Below are 11716 nucleotides of genomic sequence, written 5' to 3'. Positions count from 1 at the left end.
AATATCAGCCAAGGACAGCAAATGTCGGCGGTCTTACCTCTAAGCACTCTGGATGACTAGCAGCAAAGTTTTTCCACTCGTCTAAAGAGTAGTGCTTATGAATGGCTGTGAAGAGGGTGTGCTAGGGAGAAAGACAGTCAGAGAAAGAGAGTGGAGAAAGAGAGAGCATGAGGACTTAACAGTATTTATTTACATTGTCACTGGAGCCAAAACTTGTGAGTTTAGATATTGTGGGTCCATCAAAACATCAGAACTTGGAGGGACTTCCACAAATATAAAGAAACTGCATTCTCATTTTGTCTATTTCCATTTTTTCCCATGCCCCTTCATGCTTCCCCCTCTCCAGTTTAGTTTCAAACATTCCCACTGAGCCCTCTGTGTTATAAAACATCAACGCTTGGGAGTAAGTTGCTTCCTCTTGGCCTCTTTAGTGTACCTATGTTTAGCACCCACATCAAGAAAATCAGTCAGGCTGAGTAGCGAATCAGTCAGTCAATAACTTTTGATCTAAGGATCACAGACACTTAGATCTCTTGAGTCAACTTAGTGTGCTACAAGACAAAACAACATCCCACATGCAAGCAAATGCCTAAGCACTTCTAGGACAAAGTTGTTGATTCATATTTGTCGCAAGGCTTGTGAACACAATACATTTCAGCACAGGCAGGATTTAATCACACATGCTGTTCTATATCTTTCATCCTTTCCACTCTGTCAACTCACTTTGCTGAGGACCTGGGCCATCTCAAAGGTTCCTGTGGTGTCCATGTTGGCAGCGATGATGGGGATGCCGGTGTAGGTCTGTTTGGAGTTGCGGAATGTGAAGGTCCTCTGAAGGTCTACCTGAGGGACGGAGACACTTATTCTGGAAACTTCCATTTCAACAACAGCAGATGTACAGGTGTAAGACAGATCCAGACACTGCAAATATGTGCCTGAGTTCAAAAGGCTGACATAGTTACTACTGAGTAGGTTAATGTGGGATATTTTTAGACATGTTAACATATTTTTGCTGAACCATTGAAGGAGCCAGTCAGTGAGTATCACACTCAGTCGCTCTCCAAGATGGCCGCCCAGTGAGTTCCTTGTCACACATCTTTAATCACAACAGGAGCTTTTGAGGAGCTTGCAATTAATTTACTGATGCAAACCTTTTTTTTCTTTTTTCTTTTCTTTTTTTTTTTTTAAATAAAAGCAATGCACACAAAAAATACAACCTTTGTCTATTACCTAGCTAGCTATGTTGTATGTGTATGTCTATTAGCTAGTTAGCACTGTTAGGTAAAACTTTGAAAACATGTTGAATGTGCAAATATCAACCATAATCCTTGTCAACATGGCTGTAATTGTGACAAAAGAGTCCTAATTTTGGGTGTTGATGTATATCCAGTAATATTATGTAAATGTAGGTGGGATATTTTTGATGCTTAATGATTAGCATGCTAAAACTTTTTATACATAACCAAATCACATTTCCATGCAAAACCCTGATCAATCTGACTATATGCTTGCATATCCAGGGAGTCCAGTCAGGCTCTACCTGCAACAACAACTGAGATGGATAAAGCCTGAACACACTGGCCAAGCAGGACCCTTTTCCTTGTTTCATTATAACTGATACACACAAATGGACACTAATGATACAAGGTAACTGTTTTGATTGTTTGTTTGACTGATGAATTGTTTCCCTTCCACAGTTGACTGAAAGGCCATGCAGATTCAGTCAGAAATGCAAGCAGCTAATGCAGCTCATGTTCTGCAGTCTGTGGTGTTCATGATGGGGATGCACTGAATCATTTAGATCCAGTAGCTAGCTAGCCAGTGCTGTGGCCTGTAATGTGATAGGCTGCATGAAAAGATCAGTGCTCATTGTGACACACTAACTGCCCCCTTTTCGCCGAGGTATTTAACTGTACTCACCATGCAACATGCAGCTAAGCTTCTCATTCACTCTCCACCCGCTATGATTTGACTCACAAATGATCTGCTAACCATGACCAAGTAAGGAAAGTAAGAGGGAGAGGAGGCTGTTGTAAAGGAGGTTATATTGGAGAGTGTTAGGACTGCAGCAGTTTTGAATCTCATTTCAGGGCTGGGAAACTACGTCCTGAAATCGTATATAGAACAGTTTCATAGTGCTGAATGCCTTTGTTGAGTAGAGCAGAGGAGTTTATTATGCAAGACTGATTTGGGTGTGGAAATCGGTTAATAATGCAAAGTGTCCCATAACCGACACAGTGAAATAATTTTTGGAGCCACAGCAAAAATGAGGCCATAACTCATAACGCAGAGAGAAAGAGGTATGGAGTGGGAGAAGTATGGATGAGAACAAGTGAGGGAGGAGTGTCCAGTCGTGCATATCCATTTCATGCTGCGGCAAATCAATACAGGCCTCTCCTTTCAGTACAGCACGCTGACTCAGCAGGATATTCCTGTGCAGTCACCAGTAAATCATGCCTGGGTATGATATATGGATCTGGAGGCCTAAATTATAAGAATGATCTTAGACTTTATGCTATCCATTGTATGATCATTTAAAAGAAGTGTAAAAGAGTATTATACACAGAAAGCAAATGGTTATATCTATAGCATTCATCAGGTGTAAATTTGTTTTCGCTTTTGATATATCAGCAGTTTGGAGAAAATCTGTGATCTGTAATTTTGGTATCAATATTAATTTTCCAGAAATCACAACTTTCACTTGATTTGGTGAAAGGAACAGAATTTATTTGTGAGATTTTATAAATCAGGCCCCAGAAACAGACATTTTGTTCCACTTTATCCTTCACTGCCAGCAAATTTATGAAATATACATTAATGAATCCACTAATGAATCCTCTAATGAATTCAACAGGTAGATTCTGTGTCCCAGCATTCAGAAAAATCTGCAACCAGAGGTGCAGCTGTACAATTTGAATGAAACAAATACATTTGCTTTCAACTGTTATATTTTTGATATGTATGTTTGATATGCAGATATGTAACAATCAGTGCTGTTTTTGTTGTTGACTCTACTGATGCAGTGGAAGCTCAGATCAGACGTGAGAGGAGTTTAGTATCGTTCATTTTGCAGACAGACATTCCTGCTCAGTGGGGGTGGCAGTGTATCTGCCCAGCCCACCAAGTGGTCTCTCATTATTGGCGCAGTCCATGTTCCATGATGTTAATACCGCCCCCTTCTCTAAACGACCTTGCAGATGTCTGGTAAGCTTAGCATTGGCAGGTGCATCCCCGCTTCTGCTAAATGCAGCAATAATTTAAACAAGAGCAAGTCAGAATGTCAACAGATGAATGCTTGCGGAGTGCATGGGCCATTAGATTTGGCTGCAGTATACTGGCTTGCAGCATTAAAGTTGTCTCATGTAGATTATAGACATATGAAATCCTTTCAGTCATTTTGAGCGATTGCTTTAGGCTGCCTGGAGCACCTGATTGGCATGGCTTGCATTTTCGGGACAATTCCACTGGATTTGATGTTCCAATTGAAAGAATCTATCACAGGAAAGGAGGATCTGACGGAATATCAAAAACTTGATGTGATATTCAACAAATAGGATAAAAATGTCTTCCCATTTACTACACTTGCGCACGCTCACACACACACACACACACACACACACAAACACACACACAGACACACACACACAGCTGAACCACTGCTACAGCTGAACCTGCACTACACCACACTATGAATGAACAAATAGCTAAGAGATATTGCATGTAATATCCTGTGCTGTATGCGATACCCTGCGCTGTGGTGTAACCTGGGTGAGATGGTGCATGCCTGTGTATATGAGTGTATGTGTACAAGTATCTATGTGTTAACTGTCCCTGTGTATATTTTTCTTTATCTGCTCCAGGCCAGTTATGTTATCCTGATATCCCGGCGGCGTATGGAATGTGCTCGGGTTGACTGTAATACACACAGTCCTATTTTTAAACAGGTTTGCTGAGAAGCCTCCTGTGTCTCATGTTGCTCGCCACCCTCGCAGCAGCCAACTCCCACCCACTTCCACCCCACATCTAGTGCCATCTTGTATCATTATCTTGAGTCGGTACCAGCCCCTGCACTAGTAACACTTCACTAAGTTAAGAACAAAAACATGACGAGGAGAGGATCGTGTTGTCCCAGGGTGCCGAAACAGTGAGTGTGAGAAAGCGTCATGGTGGCACGTTTTACCCACTTAAAATGAGAGTGATTGACCAGATCTTTCAAAACTCTCCCTTTGCCTCTCTGGCTGCCCTCCTCTTCTTTCTGTTTGAACACATTCTGATCATTTGACTGTAGCTTTTGATGCAGGCTCCAAGCTACAACAGTGCTAACCTTGTTTCCCCTAACCTTTAAGAAGGTCACTCGAATGTTACACACTCATTCAGTCTCCCTTCGTTGCTCATAGAGGTGGACCTGCAGCGTACACTTAGGCCTACACAGGCAAACAAGACAAAGACACTCAACATGTGACACTGTGGACAGGTACAAATCGAGAATTGCACTGAGCTTGCTCTTTCCAGTTTCACTGAGATATCCTTGGGATGCAGATAATGAATTATGGGGATAATGAATGCCTTCCATCTCTAAAATCATCATGATATGGGTGTATCAAACAGGAACCCCCAAAAGCCTTCCCTCTACCAGCCACCCCCATATATAAATAGTTAATGTTTGCGTCACCCACAACAGGGATGTGGACGTACTTCCTGAATATAGCTAACAGTAAACAGATTACACTCCTGTTGAGAAGCATCCTGGGCTGATCATCAGAGTACAAGCAATAAACTGCACCTACCTCAGAGCGACTCTTTAGGCTGCTCCTCTTGGGTCTGAAGAGGACATCTTTAAAGTCCAGCTTCAGGTCTGCGTCCACACGAGGCATTTTGGGTCTCCAGAAGGCTGCTGACCAGGAGGATGATGATGATGATGATGAGGAGTAGGCAGAGGAGAGTCTCTTGAAGAAGGCTGCAGCAGTGATGGTCGCTGGTCCCAAGCCCCAACCACCAAACCCGAACCTCCAGGCGGCCAGCGTATTTATAGCAAATGGGGGCCCAGCCCAGCCCCAGCCCTCATGGCTTTATTTAGGCCTGGACTCCCTCTCTCTCCCTCTCTCTCTCTCTCTCTCTGTCCCCCCTTCTCTCTTTCTCCCTCCGCTCCTTTAGCGTTCCCTCTCTCCCCCTCTCTCTCTCTCCCTCTCTTCTCCTCCCTCTCCTTCAGCAGAGTGGCAGGAGCAGCAGTGGCCAAGCTGGCAGGCACGCCTGGCTGTCCCGGCAGCTGACGCATGTACACACACACACAGACACACACACACGCGCGCGCGCGCGCACACACACACACACACACACACACACACACACACACACACAAGCACGCACACGGAGAAGCACTGCAGTGGGTTGTGTGCTGCAGTGCTAAAGAGCACACCTGCTGTCCAGTTGGGGCATTGCTCCCCAAGCTATTGGCGGACAGATGAAAAAGGGAGAGAGAGAGAGAGAGAGAGAGAGAGAGAGAGAGAGAGAGATAATGACAGCAAGAGTGAGAGAGAGAGAGAGAGAGAGAGAGAGATAATGACAGCAAGAGTGAGAGAGAGAGAGAGAGAGAGAGGACCTAAATGCAATCTGACCATTTAAAAAAAAAATGTCACTAGCACTTTTTAAAATTGTATTTTATTGTATAATATTCAGTCTTTGGCAAGTACAAACTACAAAAAAATCGGATAGATAAGGTAACTAACTAACTATAGCATCTGCCGCAGGAATCAATGTATGTATCAAAGGATATGAATAGCTTTCAGTGTGTTCATGACACAAGACTAGTGCTTTACATGAGCAAAACATAGGAATATTTTGATGTATTTTAATTGGAAGAATACGCTCAATATTGGGAGATCCTTTTGACATTATGCATTTTAAGGTTAATACTATTAGTCAAAGCTGACATTGTCCTCATGGCTTAAAACATGACATGATTCATGATTATAATAGGATCTATTAAATACTATTTTAATTACCTCATAAAGACAAATCCTCATAGGATAGAACAAAATGCACAGGCACCAATCTGCAACTGAAACAGTTGTTTTCAATATGATGCAGCAGAAACGTTAAACGTGCATAAATGTTAGTACAGAGTCAGACCAGTAGATGTCAGCATAGTTAAAGAAAATACCTGCTAAATGACTGTTGAATTAGGGAGACAAGAAAGTGAGCCACATGGTCAAAACTCTATCAAACTGTTTCCTGGCAACAAGATGTTCCTTTGTGATTAAAGCAATAATGCTGAAGCAGCTCCAAGGGCACTGTTGCTAATCACTTTGCCAAAAGTTGCCCTATTTGTCACTCCCCTTACAACAACCACAGTGTTTCTCTCTTCAGTCCATGTAGGAATCAGTTATTCTTGAAAGCATGAAGATTGTTCCACTTTGCCATGAGGATGTTCTCATTTCCAGTGTTGCAAGTCTGTAACAAAGTAATAAAGTGAATAGAGCTGCTACATCAGTCAGTTTCTGTTTCAACTCTGCGTTTTGCATCGATTCAATGAAAAGTGAATCAAGTGAGGTAAAAGTAAATTGATTTAACGGAATTTGTAGTGGGTGGACTGAATTGAAATACAGTTGAATTGACTGAAGTGGAAGTGAATGGACTGATTTGAACTGAAAGTGAATTGACTTGATAAAAAGATCAATGGACTCCAATCATGATTGGCACAGGACTACAGTATCTCTGATGTCATAACCTTTATTAGCATATAACTGATAAGATCAGGGTTACTGTGCTTGACAGCCCCTTGCTCTTTTACCCCTAGTGCTACTTGGTAAGTTACACTAGCCTGCATTGATAAGAAGGTGCTGAATAAGGTCGGACCATACCTTTTAAGGCAAAAAAAGAAAAGAACAACTTGGTTATAATGCAATGTACTCCATGAAACCTGTGTCAGCAGCCGCAGCTGCAGCTGGAGCCTCAGGTGTAAGCTATGTGTCTGTATGCGTGTGTGTATAGACCAAGTGCTAAGTAGGTGAAAGTGCAAGCAGCCATCACTGGATTTACATGCAGGTTTTACTGCTTGTATGGCATTGGCCACTCTCACTGAATACAATTATGTCTGTGTGATGTTTTAGTTATATGAGAAGCTTTCCTGTAAGGCGTTAAACAAACTGTGTGACACAGTATTTATTTGATGACAGCTGTTTTCACCACACTGCAATTGTGCAAGTTTGTAGGCACTGGGCAGAAGTACCTTGACTCACTTTGGCAGTATTGGGCACCGTCAGTGCTGGGAAATGAACCAGCAACTCACACAAATCAATGTGAAGTTAGACAAAAACTCTGTGTTGAATACCATAATAGAAAGATGTAGTAGTTCATATGTTAGTTGACTTGTCTAGACTCTCAACATTAACAAGTTACAGGCTGATTAAGTTTGGCAAAATCACAATGGAAATAAGTCTTTGGCCTTCTGTGTTATCCTTGATGATTTTGAAATACATGCAACATGCAATAACATGTCTTAAAAGTTGTCTAACCAACTAAATCTTGCAGTTATGTAAGCCCTCTGCACTAAACACTAGCACCAGACGCCCCACTATAAGATGATAAAGAGGACATGTAAAGACGACGCTCAAATTCTCTGCGTGGAGAACATTGTGTACCCGGACAGGCTTTTTTTCCCCCCGCTCTATGACTTTTGAGAGAACATAGAAGCACACACACTCCCTGAACTGTCTCGCCCAGTGCTGACTGATGATATCATCAGGAGGCGGGGTTTCTCTGTTTTCCCAGAGAAAACATGTCTTGAACACACTGAGAGGAACTGTGTTACCCATGGCAGTGTCTGTGTCATTTGGCGAAACAGATGTGAGAACCACATGGCGGTGGGTGGGTGAAATTAGTGAGAATCTTTGATGTTCCTTTCCTGGCACGAGTTGAGTTGATAGGAACTTAAGTATTCTATTTGTTTACCCTATCTGAGCGGTTCAGGTAATGAGGATGAAGAATAATCATTTTCATAAGGGACTTTTCACTCAGGCTGCTTTCAGATGTGAGTGTAATTCTTAAGAATGAGTGTGAAGCTGAACTAGACTTTGCTTCCAGGAGCTGAGAAAACCACTTCAAGCTAAATGTGCTGCACTTCCTCTTTCTGCAGGCCATCGAGCCCTGCCTTCTGCATGGACTCCATTTAGACAGGCAGAAATATAAAAAGAACAATAAGCTCACACAGACAGTCCAGAAATCTAGGGCAAAGTCCATTCTGGGTTAACAAGAAAGTACAGCAAGTCTTCAAAGGCATGATTTGACATGAGGAGGAATGTAATAGACTTGTTTACTTCTAGTGCTGTTTTCCTACATGCTCTCCCCTACTTGAAGTGTAATACCCTTGTTGGCACTTGGCAGTAGATTGTTTGTTAACTAACTCTGCCAGAACCTAATAAAATTAGACTCCACACCCAAGACCTCATTCTAAAGTCTATTTCTTAAGTCGTAAACAAGTTGACCCGTCACGTCTTGTGGATTCAAAGTGGGTCATAGCAGTTTGAGATGGCCTATCATCACATACTTCATATCAATCCTTTCTGTTTGAATTTCTAAAAGTGGAATTCCAAGGAGGGCAAAGCCCATAATGAACGCTGCTTCTCTGTTATCGGGCTCTGGCATGTGGAGTACACACCTAATCAGTCTCTATATAGAACGGGCCAAGTCAGTGATAAAGTGAGCAGATGTTTTCGTGAGAGGGGCATAGAAACGTGACATTCACTCTCAGCATGGGACTGTGAGGTAATCCAATACTGATGGCAGCAGTTAAGGCCAGTGGAAAACATTTCAACCTGGCAGGGACAGTGGACTCTGTGGGAAACTTATTCCAATAAACAGAGAGGGGGAAGCAGAGCGGGCTGCTAGATAGCTAGTCTATATGGATTTAGGATGATAACAGTAGATGACAGTAGGTTAGGATTTAATAGACAATCCAAAATAATTGAAAATCACATTCAAAAACAAACCCATGTCTAAGGAGATTTATACAAAGTTATGTGCCTGGAAATGGTGTAGTGGCCTTATTGTGTAGGCTGTGGATATTCTATATCCCTCATGCCTTAAAACCATGATATTCTTTTTTTGAGAACATGACTCCAGTGGAGATGACACACCACAGATTAGGCAGCCTCAAATCCACAATGTTTACAACGAAGCCACTAAGCAGAAGTTGTCATTTTAATTCTCTCTTTCCATTTCCCTCCAAGTCGTTGGCACAACGGATTTAGGTTCTGTAAATCTTTCACAAACATTTCTGCAATCTTTCTATATTTTACTACTGCTCTCTACCAATATATCAAAATACCATAAGCTTATCTGCTTTCTTAATTTTTTCTGACATGAATTATAGTTTTCCTGTTTGTCTTTCCCTGTATGACATTGGGTCGGGGCAAGGCAACAGAGCAGAACGCACTACATGACTAATTTGGCCTTGTTCTTGGTTTGTGGCCACAGTGCATGTGAATCTGTGTCAGTGGCTTTGTGCCTGGTGGGGGCTGGATGCAGACAGCACAAACAAAAGGCGCGGGGAACGCCTGCTATTGATCTACACAGACAGAGACGCAGTCATGTTTTACCGCTCTAAGGCTGCGCTTCTACTGTCTGCCCCATTTGCAGCCGCTTTCCATTTGATCTTAAGGTTAAGGTTTAACTTTTGAGTCAGGTGGTTTAATTTGCTTCTTCTGAGGTTAGCCTACTTCTTGTACAGTTGATTTTTAACCTGCAGTAAAATTGAGGTCTCAGGCAGATAAACAAGTTCTATCAGGTTCAGTAAAAACCCTGTTGCACCTTGTGACACATATCACAGTTGTACCTTAGAGATGTGACAAGCATCAATAGGTGCGAGCTGGCTTTTCCCATATGCTGTCTATCATAAAGTCCATCATATTTTCCAATGCACAGGATTTGACATTGCAATGTAGATATTTACAGTGTAGCAGCAGCAGTTGAGCTACAGGTGAGAAACAGTGATTGGCTGCCAAAATCTATGCATGAACTATTGCCATCGCAACCCTAACCTGGATAAACGTAAATTGTAAAAAGAGCACGTGTGTAAGAGGAACATGTGTAACTGATTCATTGGGGAGCAACTGATTACATGTAATGGGATTTAGGTAATCTGATCACAAAGAATTCAAAATAATAATGATCAGGCCATGGATAATTTTGAAAAGAAAAAACAAAGAACAGATACTTTACCAATCCTGAAATCAGGGTTAATCATAGCTGTAGATGATGATGCTCATCAGGAATGAAATGTCTACTTAAAATGTATAATTTTACCGAACAGGAGTAATCCAACAAATTATGTTACAAGCAAGGGGGTTCAAGGGATTATGTCACAAAATAGAGTATCACTGAACCAGTCCAACTTTCACAAACTAGGCTTTTGAAATTTCCTCCAGTACAGAGTGGAGATTTGGTAGGCTGCATGGCTGACTAGCAGCCACAGCACTCTTCCCCATACATCTCTCCCTCCCTGCTGCTGTCAGTGTCCTTGGAGTTCATTTAATGGCACTGATGCCTGACAGGCAGTAAGAGATAAGGTGAGAGACAACAACTGTTCTCATCCAGAAAGAAGAGAGTAAGGGAGGGAGAATTGAACTGTACTAAGAGGGGTTAGGAGAGACAGGGAGGGATAAAGACAGAGTGCTGCTGACAATACTAATCAATAGCCGTCTGTGCCTCCCTCCCATTTCCAAACTTTCCAGTCACAGTCCAGCGGAGCTTGTCATTTCTCATCAATACAAAAAGCCTCTTTGTACCACAGACTGTGCTACATCCAACCCTTTTGCACCATGACAATGACAAATATGACATGTTGACCTCTCAGTGCACGATTCACATGGGTCACGACAAGAAAAAGACATTAGCAGGGAAAACGAGGGCTAAAAGCATGCCAGGTATTTGTTCCACTCACATTACCAGGTCACAGAAAAACAAAGTTGCCCTTCCCCTTCCCACCCATCTCTTATTTGTGACCTCTCATCTCTCTAAATGTGAAAAGTGTGACTAGGGGAAGGGGCTACAGTCAGCGTTGTGTCTGAAACCTCCTTCTGCATAGCACCTACTGAAAGATGGGATACAGCAGGAGTGCACCCAAAAACCATGAATTTCAATGACCAAAACAACAATCATCTGTATGTATTGTGAGTTCTGAAGTTCTGAAACAGTTTCAAAGTCAAAGCTGTAATTGAACAGAAACAGGCCCTCCGTGAAGTTTTGTTTTAAAAAACAACTTTATTAATACTTTTTCTCTCTTGTTCAAAGCATAATATATAAAAGGATTTAATCCTAAGAGTTATTTCTATATTTTACAGAGCATAGTGGCTTTTGCTTCAGAAAACAGAAACAAATCGCTACTGGTACAATGTGAAAAAATAATAAAAGTCCTTCCCCTGCAGTGACTGAGCTGAACTGAGTCAGCGTTAAAGAAATAAAAAAAATTATTCCTCTTCTTACCAGAACAACAACAAAAAAAGTCTGTGCAAAGAATACAGAATCAATAAACAAGGAGTTGCTGCTACATTAAGGCCAAACCCCCTACGGACACATGGTAAAACTTCCTTGGTAAAGTGACGATGTAGATAATTTTTCTATTTTTTTCTATTCTTCCAAATAAAATAGAAACTGAAAAAATGAAAAAGCTTTTCAAAAAGCAAGCTAGTATTGCACCGACAGATCTCCTAGTACCCTT

At 41.8% G+C, this 11716-nt stretch overlaps 1 protein-coding gene across 1 annotated transcript; it reads right to left on the bottom strand.

The window, feature by feature from the left end:
- Positions 1-37: 37 nt before the first annotated feature.
- Positions 38-4874, bottom strand: LOC139639038 (GMP reductase 1-like; the record flags this gene model as incomplete). Its single annotated transcript, XM_071513076.1, has 3 exons — positions 4788-4874; positions 724-843; positions 38-121 (listed from the first exon to the last, which is right to left on the bottom strand). Coding segments are annotated over exons 1-3 (291 nt in total), but the record flags the coding sequence as incomplete, so codon positions are not given.
- Between the last annotated feature and the right edge of the window lie 6842 nt (positions 4875-11716).

Source organism: Centroberyx affinis, unplaced genomic scaffold (genome assembly GCF_046629955.1).
Source record: "Centroberyx affinis isolate AG114_WGS23_722 - 3 ecotype Tasmania unplaced genomic scaffold, CSIRO-AGI_Caff_v1 ptg006768l_1, whole genome shotgun sequence".
NCBI lineage: Eukaryota > Metazoa > Chordata > Actinopteri > Beryciformes > Berycidae > Centroberyx > Centroberyx affinis.
Note: the sequence above shows the minus strand (reverse complement) of the source record. Positions and strands in the feature narration are given on the sequence as shown.